The sequence below is a fragment of the Panthera uncia genome, chromosome B1, assembly GCF_023721935.1.
Source record: "Panthera uncia isolate 11264 chromosome B1, Puncia_PCG_1.0, whole genome shotgun sequence".
Lineage (NCBI taxonomy): Eukaryota > Metazoa > Chordata > Mammalia > Carnivora > Felidae > Panthera > Panthera uncia.
Genome location: NC_064811.1, coordinates 158,613,403 through 158,640,795, shown reverse-complemented (window position 1 = coordinate 158,640,795; position 27,393 = coordinate 158,613,403). Strand labels below are relative to the sequence as shown.

The window sequence follows — 27,393 nt, the reverse complement described above, 5'->3', positions numbered from 1 at the left end:
GTTATTAATATAAAAGCAAAAATTATAAATATTAGTCAATAGATTCCAGCAATATATCAAAGAATAATATGTGATGATGAAGCAGAGTAGTTTTCCAGTAAACTAATGTGCAACATCAATAAAATATGTAAACATTATCCATTACATCAACAAACTGCAGGAGAAAACCTGCATAACAGATGTAATAATAGATGCTGAGAAGCATTTGATAAAATTTGCCAGCAATTCCTATCAAATGCTTCAAAGTAGTATTATTAGTTATTTGAATGAAATAGTTAATTTAGAAAGGTAGAAATAAATTCTGCATTATAATTAATTTGGGGGATAAAAATAGGAATAAAAATGAGATTGGTCAGGTTAAAGACAGAATATTAAGAGAGGAATTGGGACCAGTAAATACAAACAAATATTTAAAGAAGTGTTATAAATTAAAGAAAAATATTGGTGTGTTAGCTAAAAGAAGAGAAACTGTTAACTGTTTTATTTGTTTTTAATATAGAATAACATGTATTTCCTGATGAAAATTGATAATGTGAGCTTGGTTTTTTATTGTCACATCCTTGAGTGGGTGAGTAGTAATGTACACAGAGTTCTAATGTTAGATTGGAGCACCATTTCATTCTTACTAACATCAAGGAAAGTAGAGAATATTATTACAAATTCCAAGTTCAATATTTGATAAAATGACAAAAGTTTGTGGACTTTCTCCCCTGATTTGTTCTATTTTGTCTGTGAAATATGAGTCAGCAAAGTAACCAATCAAAAGTGGAAAGGCATGATGAAGTTTGGAGATTTATGAAATTAAAGTGACAGCATTCCCTATTGTGTATTCCTTCTAGTTGTAAACAGATTACTTGTTCATTTCAATTTAACCAGGTTCGAGGCTTTTCCAGGGAGACCATTAAAGGGAAAAAATGGCAAGTGAGTTGAGGATGTTTGCAAAGGAGTGACAATAATGCAATAATGGGGAACCATAATATACATGGTTTGTAAGGAAGAGTGGAGTACATTTTGGAGGTTAATGCAACAGTGATATAATTAATGGATAAAAATCTTGGTGGCATAAAATAAGGAAGACTGGAAATGAGGAAAAAGATTGGTGTACAAAAAAAAAACGTAGTTTAAGATTGTAATGCTTGAATATTAGAGTATGGAAGAGTGATATTATAGTAGCCGTCAATTATAATGTATAATTATAGAAGCTGATGGCTGAGGCAGGTTGATGAATAGCATTATTGGAGTTGAAAAGTCAAGGAAATGAAAAAATAATTGAAATGAACATTTTAGTAAACATTAAAATTATGATTCAAGTGTTATTAGAAAGTGGGCAGTGACCAATGTGTTAAACTTTCAGGCAAAAAGCAGGGAAAATGCAAATTGCTTTACATTATTTCTGTTCCTGTATCATGGCACTTTGGAGTGTAGCAAAGTATAACTTTCTACCCCTTGAATTAGAGGCTGGACATTGTTACTCTTTTTGGATGTTTTTAGCAATCATGATATAAGGAAAGGCTTATAAATCACTTACAACTTGAATGTTGTCCATTCTTGCGGTTTTGAAGGACCTTGTCAATGCTACTAGCATTGTAAACAAGCCCCCAAAAAATAAAAATAAAAACCTATAGGACTTTTTTCAGACTGACAAGTCACCACGTGCAGCAGAGATTAAACATACCAGCTAAGACACCTGTGGATCAGCCAACCTCATGTATAATTAGTACCTTGCTAAAGACAGGTAAGTGATATCAGTATAGCAAGAGAAAATCTTGCTGAGATCAGAATAAATTTTAAAATTGTGAGCTGAATAAATAGTTGGAGTTTTTTTTTAACTACTAAATTTTTTGGAGTACCTTGTTATGCAACAAAGGCAAACCAATGCACAAAAAGTGATTTAAGAATTTATTAATAACAAGAAATAAAAATAAGAATATATGAAAATATCTAACTTACAGACAGTGAAATAAAATACCTAGCAAATGTGTAAAACCTATAGAAAGAAGAGTTCATAAATTACTGGGGAATTAAAGAAATGATTACATCAGGACTTCTGAGATGGTGAAATGATGAGCTCTGTGGATCCTTTCCATGATAAGCAATGATAAAACAAAATTGTCAAAAAACATTTCAAGATTCTAGTAATTGACCAAGGCCATACAAAAATATTAGAAGAATTTATTAAAGAAAAACTGCTAACCTGATGTTGAAAATAGTGAGAATATGTTGCATCTTACCTGAAGCTCTCCCCATCCCCATCTTAAGTTCTGTTGTGTAGTTATTCTACCATGGTTGGTCAAAACATATAAGTCATCAGAAGAAGATGAGATTTTCTGGAGCAGAGAAAAGGCAAAATGCCCTGGGTGCATGCCCAGATACATTGCCCAAAACAGTAGTAATCTCTGTGGCAAATGAACATTAAAAGTCATTATTATAGCTAAAATAAGGTGTGCTTCTCCTAGTTTCTGAAAAAGTTCTCAGAAGACTATCTGGAAATCTAACACGGAGGTGGAGGGAATGCAACAGCCAACATATACAACAAATATGCTGCATCATATATTCTTGATAGTCTGAAATATTCCATGCATACACAACTACAAGGTATCATTCAGGCTCAGGAGACACTGAAAGAGATCCAAGATATCCACAACATCATAGATAAACTTAAGGCATTACTCACTACCAGAAGAGATATGAGAAAGTCCCATGGAATTTAAAACCTCCCTGACTTAAAATACTGTCTAAATATCGGATACTATTCCCAACCCAGAGATAAATCCAGAATGGAACACTTACTAGCTCAATTGTTGGAGGATAGCCTCTTCCTAATAATTGGCTGGCTGGCCACTAAGATATGCTCACCCAAGATACAAACAAACAAACAAAAACAAACAAACAAATAAAAACCCTAGGAAACCTGACCTAAAAATAAAAACGAGAAAAAATAGTAGGTACAAACATCTATGTGCTGCCTACAAGAGACTAACTTTAGACCTAAAGACATCTACAGATTGAGACCAAGAGAATGGAGAAACAGTTATCATACAAATGGATGTCAAAAGAAAGCCAGAGTAGCAATATTTATATCAGACAAAATAGACATTAAAACAAAGACTGTAACAAGAGATAAAGGGAATTGTATAATCATAAAGGGGACAATAAAACACTAAGTTACAACAATTGTAAATATTTATGCCCCCAACATAAACACCCAAATATATAAAACAATTAATAACAAACATAAAGGTACTCGTTGATAATAATACAATAATAGCATGGGACTTAAAAACCCTACCCATATCAACAGATAGATTATCTAAACAGAAAATCAACAAAGAAACAATAGCTTTGAATGACACACTGGACCAGATGGACTTAATAGGTATATTCAGAACATGCCATCCCAAACCAGCATAATACAAAATCTTTTCAGGTGCACATGAAACATCATCCAGAATATATCACATATTCTATTACAAATCAGGCCTCAACAAATACAAAAAGACTGAATCATACTATGTACTTTTTATGACCACATGCTATGAAATGAAGTCAAGCACAAGAAAAAAAATTGGAAAAACCACAAACGCATGGAGATTAAAAAACATGCTAATGAACGGGTCAACAAGGAAAATACATGGAAACAAATGATAATGAAAATGCAAGAGTCCAAAACTTTTGGGATGCAGCAAACGTGGTCCTAAGAGGAAAGCATTTACCAATGCAGGCCTATCCTAAGAAGCAAGAAATTTTTCAAATAAACAAACTAACTTTACACCTAAAGGAGCTAGAAGAAGAATAACAAATGAGGCCTAAAGCCAGTAGAAAGAAGAAAATAGTAAAGATTAAAGCAGAAGTAAATTATATAGAAACTGGGGGAAAAAAACAGAACAATGAAACCAGGAGCTGGTTCTTTAAAAAAATTTATAAAATTAATAGATCTCTAGTGAGACTTAATCAAAAAGAGAGAGAGTGACAAACAGACAGACATAGAAAAAGGAACCAAATAAATAAAATAACAAATGAGAGAGGAAAAATAACAACTAACACCACAGAAATACAAACAATTATAAAAGAATATTATGAAAAACTATATGTCAACAAATTGGACAACCTGGAAGACATTGATAAATTCCAAGACATATATATTACCAAAATGAAAACAAGAGAAATAGAAGACTTGAACAGAACAATAACCAGCAAAAATACTGAGTCAATATTGAAAAATATCCCAATAAACAAAAGCCCAGGGCCAAATAGCTTCACAGGCAAATTCTACCAATTTGGATGAGTTAATACCTATTCTCAAACTATTCTAAAAAATACAGGAGGAAGGAAAATTTTCAAACTCATTCTATGAGGCCAGCATTACCCTGATATCAAAACCAGACAAAAACTCCACTAAAAAAGAGAACTACAGGCCAACAACCCTGATGAAAATAGGTGCAATAATTCTCAATAAAATACTAGCAAACTGAATCCAGAAATACATTAAAAAAACCAATCACCACAATTGTGGGATTTATTCCTGTGTTGCAAGGGTGTTTCAATATTTGCAAATCAATTAACGTGATATGCCACATTAATAAAAGAAAGGATAAGAATCATATTATTACTTCAATGGATGTAGAAAAAGCATCTGAAGACATTTATTCATGATAAAAACTCTCAACAAAGTAGGGTTGGAGGAAACATACCTCAGCATAATCAAGGCCATTTGTGAAAAATCCACAGCTAATATCTTTTATGAGGAAAAAATGTTCCTATGGTCAGGAACAAGACAGGGATGTCCACTCTCACCACTGTTATTTATCATAGTACTAGAAGACCTTGCCTCAGCAATCAGACAACAAAAAGAAATAAAAACCATCCAAATCAGCAAGGAGGAAGTCAAAATTTAACTATTTGCAAATAACATGATACTCTGTATAGAAAAGTCTAAAAAACTTCATCAAAAAAATTCCTAGAACTGATACATGAATTCAGTAAAGTCCCAGGATACAAAATCAATGTACGGAAATTTGTTGCATTCCTATACACCGATAATTAAGCAGCAGAAAGAGAAATTAAGGAGTTAGTCCCATTTATAATTGCTCCAAATCCAATAAGATACCTAGGAATAAACCTCACCAAAGAAGTGTAAGACCTGTACTCTGAAAACTATAAAATAGTTAATAAAAGAAATTGAAATGGATATAAAGAAATAGAAAGAGGTTCCATACTCATGGATTGGAAGAACAAATATTGTTAAAATGTCTATAGTATACAAGGCAATCTACACGTTTAATGTAATCCTTATCAAAATACCAACAGAATTTTTCACAGAAATAGAACAAACAATCCTAAAACCTGTATGGAACCACAAAAGACCTTGCATAGTCAAAGCAATCATGAAAATGGAAAGCAAAGCTGGAGGCATCACAATTCCAGCATCACAATCATAGCTTCAAGTTATGTTATAAAACTGTAGTGATTAAGACAGTGTGGTACTGGCACAAAAACAGACACATAGATCAATAGAACAGAATAGGGTGTCCAGAAATAAACTCACAACTTCACAACTTAATCTTCAACAAAGCAGGAAAGAATATCCAATGGGGAAAAAAAGTCTCTTCAACAAATGCTGTTGGGAAAACAGAACAGCAACATGCAAAAGAATGAAACTGGACCACTTTCTTATACCATACACAAAAAATAAATTCAAAATGGATTAAAGACCTAAATGTGAGACCAGAAACCATAAAAATCCTAGAGAAGAATATAGGCAGTAACCTCTTTGACACTGACCACAGCAACTTCTTTCTCGATATGTCTCCTGAGGCTGGGTAAACAAAAGCAAAAATAAACTATGGGACTAATTAAATATTATTATTTAATTTTAATAAAAATTAAAAGCCTCTGCACAGTGAAAGAAACAATCAACAAAACTATAAGGCAAGTTATGGAATGGGAGAAGATATGCAAAAAAAGTAGTACCCAAAATCTGTAAAGAACTTATAAAACTCAGCACCAAAATAAAAAAAAAAGAATAATACAATTTAAAAATTGTCAGAAGATATGAATAGATATTTTTCAAGAAGACATCCAGATGGCCAACAGACAAATGAAAAGATGCTCAGCATCATTGATCATCAGGAGACACATCAAAACTGCACTGAAATATCATCTTACACCTATCAGAATGGCTGAAATCAACAACACAAGAAATAACAGGTGTTGGTGAGGATATGGAAAAAGGAGAACCCTCTTGCACTGTAGGTGGAAATACAAACCAGTGTAGCCACTCTGGAAAAAAGTATGGAGATTCCTCAAAAAGTTAAAAATAAAAAACTGTAGGCAATCTAGCAAATGCACCATGAGGTATTTACCCAAAGAATAAAAATAATAATTCAAAGAGATACATGCATTATCTACAATGGCCAAACTATGGGAACAGCCCAAATGTCCATCAACTGATGAATGACACAATGGAATATCACTTGGCCATAAAAAGGAATGAAATGTTGCTATCTGCAATGATATGATGGAGCTCTCATTGCGCTAAGGAAAATAAGTCAAAGAAAAACAAATACCACACGATTTCACTCATATGTGTAATTTTTGAAACAAACCAAATGAACACAGGGATAAAAAAAGAAAGAGAGAGGCCAAACAAACTATAGAGAAAAAACTGATGGTTACCAGAGTAGAAGTGGGTAGGGAATGGGTTAAATAGGTGATGTGGATTAAGGAGTGAACTTGTGATGAGCATCAGGTGTTGTATGAAGTGTTGAATCACCCTTGAAGTTAATATTACCCTGTATGTTAACTGGAATTTAAATAGAAACTTTATGAAAAGTAAAATAAAGTATACTGAAACAGCTAAGGGAAAAGAACGAACTGAAGGAAATTTTAAAAAAGGAACATGATATATGAAAAAAAATGAGAAAAATAACAAGGATATAGAAATTATTTTAAATTTGAAACAAATTCTGGAGTAGAATAATACAATAAATAAATTGAAAATTAATTAGAAGGGGTCAACAGTAGATTTGAAGAGACATATGAAGTAATCAACAGACTCAAGGGTAGGATAATTGAAATTACTAAGAACCAAAGAGGGGGGTAAAGGGGGACTTATACCACTGTGCAGAATAATATATGAATTGTGGAATCCCTGAAAAAGAATAGAGATTATTTTTGAAGAAACAATGACCAAAAACTTCCCAAATTTGATAAAATACATGAACCTACAAATCCTGGAAGCTCAACAACACTAAGAAGCATAAATCCAAAAACAAACCACAAGACACATTATAATCAAAGACATTGTAATCAAACTGTAAAACCTAAAGACAAATATAGAATACTGAAAGCAGCAAGACAGAAGTAATTAATCACATAGAAGGGATGATAAGATTATCATTCATTTTCTTCATCAGAAACCTCAGAGGTCAGAAGACATTAGGATAATATATTTAAAGTGTCAAATGCAAAATGGTACAGCCACTCTAGTAGAAATTCTGGCATTTTCTTACAAAATGAAGCAAACTCTTACATATGATCTAGAAATAATACTCCTTGGTATTAACCCAAAGTAGTCATAACTTATGTCCACACAAAAACCTGCACATGGATGTTTTTAGCAGTTTGGTTTACAATTTTGGAAGCTTGGAAGCAACCAAGATATCCTTCAGTATGTGAGTGACTAAATAAACTGTGGTGTATCCAGGCAATAGAATTTTATTCAGTGCTGAAAAGAAATGAGCTATTAAGCCAGGAAAAGGCATGCAGCAAAGTTGAAAACATACACTATATGTTTCAATTACATGACACTCTGAAAAAGCAAAACTTTGGGGACAGTAAAAAGGTCAGGCATTGCCAAGCATTAGGGAAATAGAAAAGATAAATAAAAATTATAAATAAAAATTACTAAGAAACTATTCTAAAGGTAGCAATTATTTTTATTTATATTATTTATATAAAATTAAGAATAAGTTTATAGATATTTTATTTTCAATTTACTGATAGTAGTAATTTAAAATACATTAAAGCAGCAATAAAGCAAAAATTGTCATTTATGGTCATTTGTTAAAAATTTATTCCAACTTTTTTATAAACCTTCATTGCTAAAATAAATGGACGTAAAATAAATTAAAATATACTTACCAAATTTTTTTCAACTACAACATGCATTTCTATATACTGAGAGAACTCTGAGAGTGGCTGAAAAAAATCCACAAACTTTACATCAAAATTGAAGAATTACTTAAATATTTTAATATTTACCACTACTTCATGAATTTGATGTCGTAAAATCTGATTTATATATAAAAAATAGAACCAGATAATATAAGCAAAACTTGGCATCACTGAATCATTTTCAGAAATCTTGCCTTTGTCACATCTTTTCTACCTGATCAAATATTTATTTTTTATTTATTTAAAAAAAATGTTTAATCCTTATTTATTTTTGAAAGAGAGACAGAGTGTGAGCAGGGGAGGAGCAGAGAGGGAGGGAGACACAGAATCGAAGCAGGCTCCAGGCCCTCAACTATCAGCACAGAGCCCAACGCGGGGCTCGAACTCAAAAACCATGAGATCATAACCTGAGATGAAGTTGGACGCTCAACCGACTGAGCCACCCAGGCACCCCTACCTGATCAAATATTTAATTCACTCAAGGAAAACTTTCCTCTAATTCCATTGTCCATATTCTCATTGGTACTTGTCTATTCATCTTATTTTCTCTGTTTCTATTTCTCAATTGACTTCCCAATACAAGATGTATGTGTTTAATTAGATTAAAAATCCTATTATACAGTAGTATGTGGTACTATGTTTTTTTTTTTCTGTATCCCTAAAAGGTGAGGACACATCTGTGTTTAGAGGAGTGGGATTTCATTTAAAGGATAAAGTTAACTTTTGTATAATTTACCTCAGAAAAATGCTAGCCAATAGAGAATCAAAATAACTAACACTCTTAAATTGGATCATAGAAATCTCAAGATGTATATTCTGGATATGATGTGATCCATGTAGATCATAGTAATTAAATTAGGCATAAATGTGAAGCCTAACGGTGTTTGAAAGCTGGCTTATTTTTATGCGACTCAGATTGTTTCCCAAACATGGGGATACAATAATAATTGTTATAATTACTACCAATAAAATGTTACTTATTTTCATCAGTTTTTATGCAGGAGAAATGCACTGGGGAAAACATGTAAGACAGACATTGCAAGCACTTTAAGACTATAGTGTGGATAACTCAAAATATTTTGTTACTAAAATAGCATATCATCTACATGCACAGGAAAATATTTAGAAGTAGAAAAGGAGGACCAAATTTCAGAAATTGAGGAAAATGTTATCATGCTCATTTTAGTGTGTGCTTTTTCTTCTTTACACTGATATTTAATCCCTTGAAATTTCAAAAGCATTTCGTTTTCATTAAAATGCTTTCCTTAATGCATAAAAAAGAGAATTAAAGAGGAACAACAAATCTGGTATTTAGTGGAGATCAGAAAAGTGACAGTTATATGAAAATAAAGGGAAAAAAAAGTTGAGAAAGGTCAGAAAGACACATTTAGAGATGATTGACTACTCACTTTAAATTCCCCCTCACCTTAAAATTCTCTTTCTTGGCCCAAGTCTTGGAGATTTAAGGGTTTCATTTTAAAAATGCAAGTGAAATCCCCTTATTGTCTAACTGGTTTCTTACTATTACTTCCAAAATTAAGCACCAAATATTGCAAAGAAGTTTTGCTTATAGAACTTTATCATTTTATTAAAGTCCCTAAACAAGAAATGACACTACCTTACCTGAGGATAAAAGTAAACATTTAAATTATTTGAGAGAAATAATACATTAATGGATTGAGTGATTAAAATCTATTTCTTTGTTTTAAGGAAAATAAGTGTTGGCTAACATTCACTGAAATAATCCTTGATCACTGTCTTCTTTGAGATTGAAATTGGTAATATTTAGTTAACAAGAATTTATTTACTCATTTATGGAACAATAAGCTTTGATGCAGAAAAAAATACATAGTCCGTTCTGGCCAAATAAAAGTTCAATACAAAGTTGCATAAATTAATGCCAGGAATTGTTATGTGTTGGAAAAGTTGATAGCTTTGAAAGCAGATAACTTGATTTCAAAAGACCTCTAAAGTTATTTTATTTGATAAGAGAAAGTAGCCATATACAGAGACAAATTTCTTAGTTATGTGTTACATAAAGATGATTCCAACTGCAGGAAAGTTTGCTTTGGTCAAGTAAATACTAGAGAATTGGATCTAAGCAAGAAAATCACATAACACCTCCAGATGATCCAATTCCAATATAGATGGATTAAAGGTTTAAGTTTAAAAGATATCAAAGGTCATTGGTATGAATATTCAGGGAGGGAGAAGGGACATGAAGATAAAATTTGAGAGATAGATACAAACTTACAAACTTACTTAGATATATAGATGATAGATATACATAAATAAGTAGATAGATAATGTGTGTTTGTGTATTTTAACTTGAGTGATCATTAAGTCCAATATGGGATAACTCAGGAAGAAATTTAGAAAGAAAGTGGGAGATCTGTAAATTACAGCAGACAAATCCATGGAAAGGTATATGACAAATAAAAATCTGAAACCTAACAAAGGAAATATCAGTACCTAGAATGTGAGTATATCTATAAGGAAAAGTCAGAAAACATGGGATAGAATGAAAAACAGGAGAGTTTTTTCAGAGAGTAAAGTGAGTCATAAATTACAGGGATTTTTTTTATTGTATTTCACCATTAATATCATACTTAATGGCAATAGACTGAATCCTTTCCTCCTAAGATTGGAACAAGACAAGGATATCTTTTCTCACCTATTCAATATTATACTTGAGGTGTTAACTAGGGCAGTTAGGCAATGAAAAATAAATGAAAGGTATCCTAATTGCAAAGGAAGAACATAAACTGTCTTTATTGAAGATAACATAACCTTATACATAGAAAACTACAAAAACCTCAATAAGATAAGAAACCAATAAGCAATTTAAACAAGTTTGCAGGATACAAAATCAGTATATATAAATCAACAATTTCCAAACACTAATAGTTAGAAACATAACTTTGAAATAAAAATTAAAATTTCCATAATATTTAAATAAAAAATGTAGAAATAAACTTAACAAAAATAGTTTTGATGACAACTTAGAAACTGAACTATACAAAACACTGCAAAAAGAAATTAAAAAACAAAAAGCTATTCAGTGTTCACAGATAGAGTCAGTATTATTAAATGGCAATATTTCCCAGGGCAGTCTACAAAATCAACATAACACCATCTGGTTCTTTAAAGGAATTGAAAATAAAATTTAAAATGTATTTGGAAATGAATACTACCCTGAATAGCCGAAACAATCTCATAAAAGAACATCTCTGAAGAGTGTACACTTACTAATTCCAAAACATACTTCAAAGATATAGTGGTTAAACAAATAAAAGTGTGGTTCTAGCATAAGAATATACATAAAGATAAAACGTAATTGCAATGCAGAAATAGTCCCAAACATTTATGGTCAACTGATCTTTGGCAAGGCGGTGGGGGGGGGGGGGGGGGGGGGAGGGAAGCCATGAAAATTCAGTGGACCAAAGATTAGTTTTTTTAAAGAAAAAGAATTGGAAAAACTAGATTTCAAATAAAAAATGATGAATTTAGAACACTACCTCACTCCGGACAAAAATTAAATTATATTGGATTATAAATTAAAATGCAAGAAATTAATAAATGTTTTAGAAGAAATATAATAATGAATTTTCTAACTCTGGTATGATGGTTAATTTTATCTGTCAACTTGATTGGGCCATAATACACTGATTTGTAGTTAAACATTATTCTGGATGTTTCTGTGAATGTGATTTCAGATGAGATAAACATTCATAATGGTGGACTTTGAGTAAAACAGACTACGCTCCATAATGGGTAGACCTGATCCAATCACACACACATAAACATATATAGGCATCTTGTTGGTTATGTTTGTCTGAAGAAATATATGCCCTGAAAGAGACCCTTAACTACTGTATTTGCAGAGCTGAGAGTGTTGAAAACCAAACTCATAATCTCATTTATATGAATGGATGAATTATAACACAAATTGAATGTTCAATCTTACAGGTGTCTACTGTTAAAGTGTGCACATTAATTGGGAAGCAATGAGATTCTGAAAATTGGAAAAAAGACATATAGCAAGATTCTGACAAAGCTAGGAGTCACTGATCCCTTAAATCCTGATGAGTCTTCTTTGCCAGTAGAAGCAGCCTCTCTATCCCTGCATAGGAAGATTAACCTTGTCTTTCTTGAGGAAAATGTAATTGCCTCTCCCGAGGCCATTGCCTTAAAAGATGCTGGTGATTCTCCTCAGGACTCTAGGTATATATCTTCAATATTTATGTGAATTTCTTTATATGTTATTTGTATCAACATTTTGACATAATAAATATGGAGAAAGGAGTGCATCTGCAGACAATAAAGGTCCAGATCCCAAGAAAAATTGCTACTAACAGTGGAAAATGCCTGTTTGGAGTTCTAGAGAATTGAATGACTAGTTTTGAGGCTTACAATATAAGTCATGAAGTTTCTGGTACATCTACCTATAATGTATATTAATGTAAATAATTTGTGCATTAGAAAAATATAGTTTATATTGTTGCATAGCAATAATCATAGTTTACTCAATTAATCACCTACCTCTATACTTTGTATTTTATAGGGCATTTCTCTTGATTCAATACCCTTCTCAGCATATAAAGAAACACCTTTATGCTTATGTTTTACTTCATAAATCACATGTTCAAAACCTATTGAAGGCTCCAAGGGCTCAATCCCATAACTCACATTTTCAAACTGTAGTAAACCCCTACAAATTCCAAAAATAAGTAAATAAATAAAATAATGCATTTTTAAAGTCAATAAAATAAATAACAAAATTATACTGGAACAGTTTTTTTTTAACAGTATGTAGATTATTTTGAGTCTTGGTCTTAGATGGTAAAGTAGGAAAAAGTTACTGAATATCCACAAACTTACTGAATGGCACAGAATAGTAACATTATTGATATTCATCTAGCAATTAATATTTCATAGTCTATAAATATCTCAAAAATATTAATTCAGGATTGGGTAGGAGATATTACAAGAATTTCCATACTGTGCTTTTCCACTGACAATTTCCCACAATAAGTCATGCCTCATTTTAGAACCCCTGAATATAATTTTAAAAATTTAAAAACTTTAAGACAATATTATACTTTGTAATTATCAAATTATATAACACAACCTGAGTCCAGCACATGTGCTAATGGTCACCATAGAATTTGGATAACCTTCAATAAACCCTCGGTAGTAGCAAAAATTCTGAAAAATAAAGATAAAATACGTAGACCTCTATTAGAATAATTCACGTTAAAGGAACTATTTTCAAATATTTAAAACATATATGTTTATTTGTGTGTATGTGTCAAATATTGTTTCCGAAACAGATTTATAAGATTATTAAATAAGCATTTGGCTCAACTGAACAAAAAGTTCCCAAGTTCAAAGAGAATTAAGTACACTTCCATATTTTTCCTGTTATAAATTAAACCTAACATTTGTAGTCATTAGGATCAAAGTAAAATAATAAAAAATTTATTTTTTCACCCTCTTGACTTAAGTTTGCAAGATAGAGGTAAAAAAAATAAATCCAAAAGAGCATTTTTTTCTTTTCAAAATTACTTGAGTGTAATGGCAGAACAGCTTGCATTAACTCTGTCACTAATAGGGGCGCCTGGGTGGCTCGGTTGGTTACACGTCCGACTTCGGCTCAGGTCATGACCTCACGGTCTGTGAGTTGGAGCCCCGAGTGGGGCTCTGTGCTGACAGCTCAGAGCCTGGAGCCTGTTTCAGATTCTGTGTCTCCCTCTCTCTCTGCCCCTCCCCTGTTCATGCTCTGCCTCTATCTGTCTCAAAAATAAATAAACGTTAAAAAAAATTTTAAAAAAAAAAGAAAAAAAACCTCTCTCACTAATAACGAATATAAACTTCGGAAAAATAATGTTTTAACTACATCTACGAAGGCAGGCAGGTAAAGGTGGGAGCAGGGAATCCACAATAGAAAGAAGAAAACTGCATTTTCTGATATTTGCATTTGTGTGTGTTTTCACCTGAGAGCACTCCCCAACACAGGGCAGTGTAAAGTAGCTAATGTTCCAACAACAACAACAACAATAACAAATTACTGACCAGATTTGACAGTTTCTAAAAACTGGGATGTGATATATTCAGGGAAGGAGGAGGCACAGTGAGGTCTTAAAACAGGGTGCTATTAACCAACTTCAGTGTAGGTTATTTACTTACATCTAAATTGAGACTATATGAAAGAAATCTCAAGTAGTTTAGCAGAAACTAAGACCAGAAAAACTGGAAGAACTAAGGAGAGATTTTTGGCTGTCTCCAAACACAAGAGAGTAGAGGTTGGAAACTCACTCCAGTCAATTGTCTGAGAGAGCAAGAATTAAGAAAGTCACAAGCTCCACAATGTATCATTGAATATAGCCAAGGTATGATTTTAAAATGTGTATGTAAACAAAAGAAAAATGTGCTCCATAGTTATGAGAAAATTCCAAAAGAGAACTGACCCTGAAACAACCAAGCATTTTGCAATTATTTTTAAAATAAAGGAATTACAACAGATATTAAAAATGTGATCAAGAATATAGAGGAAAATTTGGACACAATAAGGAGATTCAGCAGAGAAATACAGGTTATAAAAATGCCAGGTCTAAATTTTAGAACAAAAAATATATTTAAAATGAAATATACCAGGTAGAACTTAATGCACATTGGAGAGGCAAGAGAAAAGGTTTAAAAAATACTTAGAATATGGACCTGTAGAAGTGATCAAATATGAGAGAAAGCTGAGAAAAAAAAAGCTTTAAAAATTAAATATAGTTGCAGCAACCAGTGGGACAATGTATCTAACATATGTTTAATTGGAGTCCCAGAGAAATGGGAAGAAACAATAGGTACAAAAACAGTTGAAAAGATAATGACTAAAGTTTCCCTAAATTTAGTGAAAAACTGCAATTATAGACAAAGACACTAAATATACAAATGGACAAAGGCTAGATCATATATAAAAATAGAAATGTGTCACACAACCCTCTGTAATCTGTCCAGGAAATAAACCCCCAGGTTGGCAAGAAATAGCCCAGAAAGCCAGCCTGCTGCAAGTCAGACTTTGTGGGAAGGCACCTTGCTATCTCCAGTAATAATCCAGGAAGCTAAACAATAACTTATGTAACAGTCACCCCCAAATGGCCAGGACTTGATTAACAACTGTCAGCTTACCTAATTTTTGTCTCTCCTTCCAATTTAGGACCAACCAGAGAGAGTCAAATATGCACTCCTAAACATAAAACATAAAATGTTTCAACACTACTAGTTAGTTCACCTACAGCTTTCTCATGCCAACAATAAGGGCATACCTGAGCTTTCCCTTTCTTCCACCATATAAACCTTTCCCACTTTCCTGCCTGCCTTTGAGTGTCTGCCAAAACTCAAGTGATGGTAGCTGTATACCAAAGTATGACTACTTGGAATAAGTAGACTTTGCTTGTTCTCATTTGTTTGATTTTTGTTTATTTCTACAAGATCTAAGGAACTCATTACAGTGAAATAAAACAAGCCATAGAAACTACTTGTGAAAGTGACCAGATAGTGGAATAAACAGAAAAACTTCAAAGTAGACATCATAATTATGTTCAAAGAATTTTTGAAGGAAACCATGGTTTAAAAAATAGAAGTATGAGGAGCACCTGGATGGCTCACTCAGTTGAGCATCTGACTTTGGCTCAGGTCATGATGTCACAGTTCATGAGTTCAAGCCCTAAATCAGGCTGATTGCTGTCAGTGCAGATCCCATTTCAGAACTCGCTTCAGATCCTCAGTCCCTCTCTCTGCCCCTCCCCTGCTTGTGTTCTCTCAAAAATAAAAAGCATTTTAAAAATAAAAAATGTAAATATGAAAAAATAGAAGTATTATGACAATATCATATCAAATAGAGACTATCAATAAAAGGTAGAGATTGCCAAGGTAAGAATGGTAAAAACAAGACACAACTATAATATATCGACAGGTACCATGCTTTAAATGCAAAGGTACAAACAGATGGGGAATAAAAGAATGAAAAAAGATGTATCATGCAAATAGCAACTAAAAGCAAATCTCAGTGACTATACTAATATCATACAGAATAGGCTTTAAAACAAAAAATTGTTACTGGAAATAAAGAACAACATTTTATAATAATAAAAGGTTCAATTCAACAGGAAGATATAACACTTGTAAACATACTTGCATGAAATAACAGAACACCAAAATGCACAAAGCAAAAATAGGTAAAAATGAAGGGAGAAATAGACAATTCAACAATTGTAGTTGGATATTTCTTTTCTTTTTCTATCCCACTTCCAACAATGGATAGAACAACTAGGCAGATCAACAAGGAAATACAAAGCTTGAAAACACCATAAACCAACTAAACCTAGCAGACATTTGTAAAACTCTCCACTAAACAACAACATAATATACATTCTTCTGATGTACACATGGAACATTTTCTAGGCTAGACCATATGCTAGGCCATAAAAAAGTCTCAATTAACTTAAAAGTTTACAAAAAATAAAAGTATGCTTTTTGGTAACAATAGCATGAAATTAGAAATCATTTGCCAAAAATTTGGGAAAACTAACAAATATGTGGAAATTAAATATCACATTCTTAAATAACTTATATGGGTCATAAAAGGAATAAACATGAACCCAGAGAATACTTTAAATTAAAATGAAGACACGCCATAATAAAAAGTAGCTAAATAAGTGATAAATTTATATCTATAAATGCATATATTAAGAAAGAAGAAGGATCTCAAATTGATATCCTAACCATCCGCCTAGGACACTGGGGTGGGGGGGCGGGTGGGAAGAAACTAAACCTAAATTGAACAGAAGAAAGGAAATAACAAAGATTAGAGTGAAATAAAATAAATAAGAATAGATAAAAAATAAAATATATCAATCAAACCAAAAACAGACTCTTTAAAAAGATAAACAAAATTGACAAACCTGTATAGCAGCCTTGTTTTTGATACAGAAACATTTCGCAGCAAAGTGCAACAATGGATTTATGTACTTGGATTTAGCATATACTTTATAGCTCTATCAGTTGAAAGCAGTTAGTCTAGTTGGAAGATACACATTTATGCTTTCCATCTCAGTAACTTTTAACTCTAAACCGTTGGCAGGAAATTGGTCTAACAAAGGGACATAATAATAGTTCCACTAATTTGGAAGATGAAACTTCCAAATGGATACATTGAAATTCTTATGCCACTAAACATAGGCTCATCTAGTGGCTGGAGTGACTGACTCTGAATACCAAAAGAAAATTGGTTGCTTTTACCAAGGAAAGCAAGAAGGGCTATGTCTTGAACCTAGCTGATTATTATAGCAACCAAAAGAGAGTATAATTAAAGATGCAGATCCTTTCAGAATAAATATTTGTTCTTTTCAGTTTGTAAATATCCTTAGCAAGCTAAGGTTCTGGGTGAAAGCCATGGGAACAGGGAATAGGTAGTGGGGTGGGGGGGGGGGAAGCTATAGATAGCAATCATGACTTACTAATGAAGACAATAGTGATTTTGCATACTTTCTCTTTGCTTCCTATATGTATGCAATGTGTTTATTTGTGTATGCTAACCACTTTCTTTTTCTTTTTCCTTCTTCCTATTAGTTTACCTACAAGTTGTTGGAAGTTAACTTTATAATTTAATCTCTAGTTAACGTAGTATTCATTGGGACTGTAACTGAATTTGAGGAGAAATTAATATAGCTAGCAATGGACATGATGGCTCTTGTGATTGTGTGTCTCCTCAATTGGGAGCAAAGGTGAGAATTTCTTCATTTGTAAAAAGGGTGGCTGAATCTTGTTAAGTAGAAACACAGGGTAATTTTATTTTACCAGAGTTTAAATGTGTGCAAATGAAAGCTGAACAATCAAAGTTGTAGACTTAGTCCATTATTGATGCATTGGCACCCAGCTTCTAAGAAATCTTTTACCTGCTTTGCGCAAATGAATCTAGGCCCATAAATTATTCCTTTGCCAAATGGTACTAAAGTTTTGCCAGTAGAAGGTGCTGGAGAGCATGAGAAGAGAGCTTTGTTTCCCAATTCCAGGGGGCTAGTTTGGAAGGCTCCTGAACAGTGTGCAGCTAATTGCACCAGCAGGGTCCTTCAGTGCCTGATGATTCTTCAGTCCACAGATCTTTGAGTGCGTGGTGGTCACTAGCACCCATTAGCCAGTAGTTTCCTCCTATAATTCAGGTCCCTCTCCTTTCATAGCAGAGTGGCTTTCTGAGATACCTCTTTGTGAACAGCTTTCCTGACTAAGCAGATTTTCAGAAAGTTCCAAAGAGAAATTTTACAGCAATACCTGTTGGTACAGCACCATAGTGACTTCCTGCTGTCTATCAGACATCCATTTCTGCACCCCTTCTAACAAGGTTGGGATCTCAACCCTGGATGATGAGACTGTCTTCTTCATCCCAGTACTAGATCTGCTGGATGCTTCTTTTATCTGGTATTCCTGGTTTTTAGAGATCTCTTTACTTCCTATTTTTTATTCTAGTCCCCATTACAGTTGGTAATTCTTTATGTTAAACTTTCCTTGTTCACATTACTATATGGTTTATTTACATTAATTAAACATAAACTAAAACAGTGTCATGCCTTATTTTTAAAAAAATATTTCATTGGTGTCTCACCTTAATGGATTACTTTGAGTTTTTTATTGTAGACCCATGTACAGTTTCATCTGTACAAATCATACTTTATAAGATCAAGATAAAATACCTGTATCTTTCCATGTGCTTTCATCTACTTCCTTCCAAAAGTGGTTTATATGATTCAGATTGATAACATTTCTAATTCTTTGGAATAAGCAGTAAATTATATTGACCTTATAAATAGGTTAATTGGAAAAGTTGTAAATCAATAAATAAAAAATCATTTTTAACTCAGCATGGAATAAAATTTTCATTTTAGGAATCAAAATGCTCATTTTTATTATTCTTATGGTTTGATTTCCTTGTTCAGTTTTTCCTGTTTTATCATTGTCATTTCTTGCACTGCTTTCTTCCATTTCAATGTTCTCTTTGCACTAAAAAGAATGTATACACTGTTGCTATTGTGTGTCATCTCCTACAAATGTTGACTAAATCAATTTTATGGCCAGTTCCACTCAAGTTTCCAACATATTTCCTGAGTTTTCTGCTTCATCTATCAATTATTGAGAGAAGAATGCTTAAATAAATTATTTTAACAATTTATCTATTTGTCCTTTCACTTCTGTCAATTTCTACCTCATGTAATTTGAGGTCTGTTGTTATGTGCATACACATTTTGAATTGTTATGCTCTCCTAGTGACTTTACTTTTAATCATAATGAATATCTATTTGTTGTAGAGAGATTGTAAAGTCCACGACAATGATGAATGGCTTACACTTGTAAGTTCTAGGCACTGGGAACAAATTCTTTCTATGTCTAATGGGATGATTTGTTCTTTTGTAGATAAGTCTGTATTTACCAAGATAATATTTACCAAGGTAATATACCAAGATAATATGACTTTTAGGAATGAAAATCATTTGTAGACTTCATTAAAAACAAATTTGCTGGGGCTCCTGGGTGGCTCATTTGGTTAAGCTCCCAACTCTTGGGTTCAGTTCAGGTCATGATCTCAGTTTCATGAGTTTGAGTCCCACGTCCAGGCTCTGTGCCGACAGCTCAGAGCCTGCTTGGGATTCTCCCTCTCTCCCTCGCTCTATGCCCTGCCTCCACTCACGCTGTCTCTGTCTCTCTCAAAATAAATCAATACACTTAAAAAAAAAATTGCCCGCTTTTAACCTAATTTTATAAACTTTCCCAATTTTTCTTCCACTGGAAATAGGCCTGCGGCTTTGGCAAATGTAAGTTATCTACATGGAACCATATATTCATTGTATTTGAAGCCAACATTAACAACTTATTACATGCAGGTTATCAATAAAACATTCTTTGATTTACTTTTTAAATTACACATTTATCTCTCATGGTGACTCCTAGGAAGTAGGAAGTAGAGTTAGGTGTCAGGTTTTTATATATATATATATATATATATATATATATATATATATTTGACAGATTTGACAGCATGGAGATTTATGTATTTCTATACTTTACTCCATAGATGACTCACATATATTTGCCTAATGTATTAAGCAAAATTTAAAGCAACTCACCATATGTATTATTTCTTCTGTTAAAAGCTAGTCTAAATAAAAATGCTTTAATTTCAAAGTACTGGTTGATTCACTACACAGAAGTCAGGAAAACGGAAAAAATAAAAAGGAATTGGTAGGGCAGTGCAAAGGAAAAAATAAAACAGCATTTGAGACATGGGTAATCCCTGCAATTCTATACATACTTATAAATCTTTTTATGAATTATAAATTCATTGTAGACATTATAATTATAGAATACAGACATTAAATGAAGTTCCAAGTGTTCAAAGTACATCAAAATTTAATATATTCTTAAATGTACATGAAATTCCATGTGTATTTATTTGGTCCTTGAACATTAAACATTAGACAAGTCTTTGGATTCTCCTTCTCTTCCAAGATTTACCTTTCCTGATTCAACTCATGTTTTTCATTTTAAGTATTTCACGATATATTGCTACATGTACATAAGCACATACATATACATCATCATGAAATAATAGCTTAAAAACATCACAAACATTTTTGGTTTGGTTAACCATCTGTGTAATAGAGCTAACTTGAGACACATTGTAAGAAGAAAGTTAGGGGTCCCCAGAAAGAAAGATGAGACGTAGTTTTTGAGACACAAGAGAAGTCATTTTAGGCCACAGCTATTTTCTGTGATCAATGCTTTACCAGCTCTATTTGCCCAAGCACACTTCTCCTAGATCTTCTTAGGAGGTATCAGAATCACAAAACCATGCAAAAAACTCAGTATTTCAGGGTTTTAAGGGAACAAAGGGAATGAAAAAAACTAACAGTCTCTACCAGGTCAGGAAACAGCCTAATCATATCAGAGACATGAATCTGTGGTACCTGCTACTTTGATGAATTCCTGGATCAGTTGTAGCAGGTTTTTGGTGGAATCTTTTGGGTTTTCTATATACAGTATCATGTTGTCTGCAAAGAGTTAAAGTTTGACTTCCTCCTTGCTGATTTCGATGACTTTTATTCCTTTATGTTGTCTGATTGCTGAGGCTAGGATTTCCAATACTATGTTGAATAACAGTGGCAAGAATGTACATCCCTATATTTTCCTGACCTTAGGAGGAAAGCTCCCAGTTTTTCCCCATTGAGGATGATATTAGTGGTGGGTCTCTTGTATATGGCTTTTATGATCTTGAGGTACTACCCTTCTATCCCTACTTTCTTGAGGGTTTTTATCAAGAAAGAATGTTGTATTTTGCTGAATGCTTTCTCTGCATCTATTGAGAGGATCATGTGGTCCTTGTCCTTCTTTCATTAATATGATGTATCACATTAATTGATTTGCAGATATTGAACCAGTCTTGCATCCTAGGTTTAAATCCCACTTGATTGTGGTAAATAATTTTTTTAATGCATTGTTCAATCCAGTTGGCTAGTATCTTGCTCATAATTTTTGCATCCATATTCATCGGGGAAATTGGTCTGTAGTTCTTTTTAGTGGGGTCTTTGTCTGGTTTTGGAATCAAGGTAATGTTGGCCTCATAGGATGAGTTTGGAAGTTCTCCTTCCATTTCTATTTTTTGGAACAACGTCAAAAGAATAGGTGTTAGCTCCTCTGTAAACGTTTGGTAGAATTCCCCTGAAAAGCCATCTGGCCCTGGACTCTTATTTTTGGGGAGGTCTTTATAACTAATTCAATTTCTTTGCTAGTAATCGGTCTGTTCAAATTTTCTATTTCTCCCTGTTTCAACGACATGCAGAAGAATGAAACCAGACCACATTCTTACACCATTCACCAAAATAAACTCAAAATGGATGAAAGATCTAAACACAAGACTGGAAGCCATCAAAATCTTAGAGGAAAAAGCAGGCAAAAACTTCTTTGACTTTGGCCGCAACAAGGTCTTACTTAACACATCTCTGGAGACAAGATAAACAAAAGCAAAAATAAACAACTGGGACCTCATTAAGATAAAAACTTCTGCACAGCGAAGGAAAAAATCAGCAAAGCTAAAAGGCAACCAATAGAAATGGGAGAAGATATTTGCAAATAACAAATCAGATAAAGGGTTAGTATCCAAAATCTATAAAGAACTTATCAAACTCAACACCCAAAAAGCAAATAATGCAGTGAAGAAATGGGCAAAAGATATAAATAGACACTTTTCCAAAGAAGACATTCAGATGGCCAACAGACACATGAAAAAAATGCTCAACATTGCTTATCATCAGGGAAGTACAAATCAAAACCACAATGAGATACCACCTCACACCACTCATAATGGCTAAAATTAACAACTCAGGCAACAACAGATGTTGGCAAGGATGTGGAGAAAGGGAAACTCTTTTGCACTGCTGGTGGGAATGCAAACTGGTGCAACCACTCTGGAAAACAGTATGGAGGTTCCTCAGAAAAATTAAAAATAGAACTACCCTACAACCCAGCAATTACATTACTAGGTATTTATCCAAAGGAGACAAAAACGTTGATTCAAAGGGGCACATACACCCCAATGTTTATAGCAGCACTATCAACAGTAGTCAAATTATGGAAAGAGCCTAAATGTCCATCAATGGATGAATGGATAAAGAAGATGTGGTATATATATGATGGAATATTACTCAGTGATTAAAAGAATGGAATATTACTTGGCAATCATAAAGAATGAAATCTTGCGATTTGCTACAATGTGGATGGAACTAGAGGATATTATGCTAAGAAAAATTAGTCAGAGAAAGACAAATATCCTATGACTTCACTCATATGTTGAATTTAAGAACCACAACAGATGAACCTCGGGAAAGGGAAATAAAAATAAGATACAAACAAAGAGGGAGACAAACCATAAAAGATTCTTAAATACAGAGAACAAACTGAGGGTTGCTTGAGGGGAGGTGGATGGGAAATGGGCTAAATGGGTGATGGGCATTAAGGAGGGCACTTTTTGGGATGAGCACTGGGTGTTATTTCTAAGTGATGAATCACTACATTCTACTCCTGAAATAATTATTACACTATATGCTAACTAACTTTGATTTAAATAAAGTTTAAAAAATAAAATAAATAAGCAAGACCCTGCAGTCTTTACTCAAGTTAAGAGACAAAGCCCCCATCCACTTTATACTGGCTCTCTGAGCATGCCCATAGCCCCTTTCTCTTGTCCATCACTTACTTCTGTTTCATTATAATGTGAAAATCTCCACCCTATGAGGAGCACAACCTTCATTAACATAGCATAAAATGCGTGTATAAGGCATGTCTTCTCAGGACGCCTGCACAACATTATGCCCGCCTTTAGATGTGATGGCAAAGCTCCCCTTTCTGAATAGTCATCCTAAATCCTAAATAAAAAGAAACTGCTCACTCCTGCTTGGGCTTTGGAAGCTAGTCTTTGTGATTTTATTTGTTGCAAATAAAGTTTGCCTTGTGTGACATCACCACCTGGTATAGTCTCTATCTGTAACTCACCAAGGAGCAAACTCATGCTAGTTCAGTTACAGCATCATCAAAAGTAAATGGTTAAATTTATTTTAAAACAAAACATAACTCCAACCCTTTGTTTTCTGACATGTGAACCCTAAGTAAGGTGATCGTAGAAAGTCACATAATAAAGGTAAACAGACAGTAGAAGTAATACCTGAAACTGTTGTTCAAGAGGCTTCATACTTCCTGTGCCATTATAACCATAAACTCTAAAATTATGAGGTAAAAAAGCCCTGTAAGATAAAGATATAAAGTATTTAATGGGAAATTTGTTTCCTAAGCTCCTATTTTGATATGTATTCCATTGTATTCATTATAGACAGGTAGGTAAACAGAGGGTAGAAATAGAGATTCCTGAAAACAGGAAGATATGTTCTAATTTTACTCAAAAACCCTGGTGTCCAGACCTTTCTTTACTCACCTTACTGTCACACTGTCCTCTAGGCTGTTTTTAATTTTTTTTTATATTTAATTTTTGAGAGACAGAGAGAGACAGCGTGTGTGAGCAGGGGAGGGGCAGAGAGAGAGGGAGACACAGAATCTGAAGCATGCTACAGGTCCAAGCTGTCAGCACAGAGCCTGACACCAGGCTCAAACCACGAACCATGAGATCATGACCTGAGCCAAAGTTGGATGCTTAACCAACTGAGCCACCCAGGTGCCCCCTCTAGGCTGTTTTTTAAAACACGATAGGCAAGTTTTGTCTCAGGGTATTTGTACTAGTTGTTGCCCCTTCCTGGGATATTCTTCAATATAGCTCATTGTCTCATCTATTTCAAGTGTTTGCTTACATATTCACTTAGTGAGGCTTATCTTGGCAAGTTTATTTCTTAAATGCCCTTTCCTAGTATCAAAACATAGGATTGCCAAACAATACTTCTAACTTTGCTCTTTATTTTTGCTTACGCATTTGTCACCTTCTAACATTAATCCTAATCCACTCATTTCTTATATCATTATTAGTTTCATTTGATAACAATATAAGCAGATTCTTGTCAATTTGGTTTACCAGTTCATCTGAAGCACTTAGAAGAATATCTGTAAAATAGCAAATGGTCAGTAAATAGTGAATTAATGTGACAAGAATTCAACAAATTAGATGGAGATCTCAAATTTCAATATATTATTTGTAAATGTGGGAAGAATATGCCCTATAAAGACAAACAGTAAATGTAGATATCCCATTTTTATTTTCCTAATAAGTATAATATAAAGATTTTTGACTGCCATAGCAGTCTGGATTTGTTGAAGTAAAAGTTCAAGGAGCCAAACCACTGACAAACAGAGCAAAATTTTTTCGCATTTTTGTCATACCAAAAAAGACCCACAGTGGGGTGGGGCTCCAGGAAACACATAAATTCTGAGTTGAAAGGAAAAAAAAAGCTACATGTCCATGTTTGGTCAAGGAGAAAGCTACTGGGATGTCTAGAAACAGGCAGAACCCCTCGTGTCAGGTACTCCTAGAATGAAAGTACTGAGTTTTTGAAGTGTATCAAATACATAGCTTCTCTTCCTGTAAAATCTTTTGCCAATGTTTGAAATTGTGTGGAGTGGTCAAAGAGCTAAACTTAAAGTCTCTGAAAATAAAATCAAATATATATATTTTTAAATCAATGATACAGAATCAATAAGCTCTATTTAATTCAAGCATGATAAAAGCAAAGAAAAATCACATCTGATGTTTTTAAGGACTAATGAAAACTAAAATAAAACCTTCAAAGTATTAAGAGGAAAAGAAAAAAAAAAGATGTTACCTTTAAAGAAACAGCAATATGATTGACAACTACCTTGTCAATAAATATGAAGAAAGTCAGAAGATAACAGAATGACAGTTTTTAAAGGCTAAAGTCATTTTTAAAATGTCATCCTAGAATTTATTCCAGCAAAAAAAAAATTTTAAGAGTAAGTTTAGGTAAAAATTTAACACTGAAATAAACCAATATAATTAAAAACCAGCAGACTTGCAAAAAACTATGGAGAATTCCTGAGATATAGAAATTAAGTGCACATAGAAATGGAAATGTCGGAATAAATGAAGAGCAAATTTGTGAGTAAATTTGTGATTAAATATAAAAGAATATTGACTGTGCAAAAAATAATTATAATATCTCATTGGGGTTTAAAAGTATGGAGGATTATAATATCTGAAAAAATAATGAAAAAATAGAAGAAGGAAGATGGAATTGAAAGGTTTAATGATCTGACAATATAGGGTAACTGATAAAAGTAATAATACATATTAAATTCAATAACTCAGAGATTAATATGTTAATCTAGAGAAACAAATGAAAGAATAGAAAAAGAATGTATAACAAAGAATTTAATTGAGGGGAAACGGTATGAAATGGTAGATTCATTAAAATGAACACAAAAGAAAAAAGAATATAAAATAAAATGCACAAAAGAAAAATAATACAATTATTTCAAAAACTAAATGGAAAATCAAAGGATCAGGAAAAGCAAGGACATCTTAAAACTGTTGAACAAGGCTGGACATCAAGAACTATTATAAAGCCATTGTAATTAGTATGGTATGGTATCTCTATAGACAAATAATGCTCAAGAATAAACATATAAACTAGCAGAAGAGAAAAAAGGTATCAATAAAGAGACCCTCCTCATAAATAGTCATTTGATTTATGACATTGATTACATTATAGTACAGTGAAGAGAGGTTGTGTTTTCTTCTCAATGGCCTTTTCTGATTCCATAGGATACTAATATGAAAAATAATTAAGTCTTCACCTTTATGTTCACAAAACACATAAATATCAATTCTGGATGAATTTAGAGTTAACTCTGAAAATGAAAACAATAAAAACCATTGAAAGAAAATAGTAGCTTGGATATGACTGTATGTAAACAATGATTTCTTTTAAAATATGAAAAGAATAATACCTACAAAGTAAAAGATGATAATTTGTACTGCATTAAAAGAAAGAATTTCACACTCAATAAAAAATAGACTGAATAAAAATGGAAAGAAAATGATAGGAAAAATGTTGTTTACAAATACTAAACAACAGAAAGTTAGTGTAACTATACATACACCAGATAAAATTTAAGAAAAACTAATTACTAAAAAATAACCACATCATAATATTAAAATTGTATTCACACTCAAAATTTATACAACTTTGAAATTATAATCTCAAAAATGTAATTGAAAATTCACATAAGGAAACTTTACAATTTGAAAATCATTGTGGAAGATTTTAACACATATATATTACTAAATAATATAACAAATAGAAAAATCAATGTTGAATATGAAAGAATTTTATGATTAAAAAAGAACACTAGGGGCGCCTGGGTGGCGCAGTCAGTTAAGCGTCCGACTTCAGCCAGGTCACGATCTCGCGGTCTGTGAGTTCGAGCCCCGCGTCAGGCTCTGGGCTGATGGCTCGGAGCCTGGAGCCTGTTTCCGATTCTGTGTCTCCTTCTCTCTCTGCCCCTCCCCCGTTCATGCTCTGTCTCTCTCTGTCCCAAAAATAAATAAAAAACGTTGAAAAAAAAAATTAAAAAAAAAAAAAGAACACTAGAACAAGTGATTATGGAGTATATAGTATTTTTTAGTACGTATAGGATAATTACAAAAATTGAATATATATT

General features: G+C 32.9%; 1 protein-coding gene across 4 annotated transcripts in view; it reads right to left on the bottom strand.

Moving 5' to 3' along the window:
- Nucleotides 1-27,393, bottom strand: part of ADAM2 (ADAM metallopeptidase domain 2) — a 136,626-nt gene that overhangs the window by 96,086 nt on the left and 13,147 nt on the right. For 3 of the 4 annotated variants that reach the window (XR_007457984.1, XM_049631467.1, XM_049631466.1), the window contains exons 4-7: nucleotides 23,936-24,014; nucleotides 13,307-13,383; nucleotides 12,718-12,886; nucleotides 8,143-8,199 (exon numbers count right to left, since the gene is read on the bottom strand). Coding sequence is in view for 3 of the 4 variants with exons in the window: in XM_049631467.1 (XP_049487424.1) it covers nucleotides 8,143-8,199; nucleotides 12,718-12,886; nucleotides 13,307-13,383; nucleotides 23,936-24,014 (382 nt within the window). In the remaining variant the exon portion in view is untranslated. The remainder of the gene's footprint in view (nucleotides 1-8,142; nucleotides 8,200-12,717; nucleotides 12,887-13,306; nucleotides 13,384-23,935; nucleotides 24,015-27,393) is intronic. The other variant, XM_049631468.1, reaches the window with a different exon arrangement.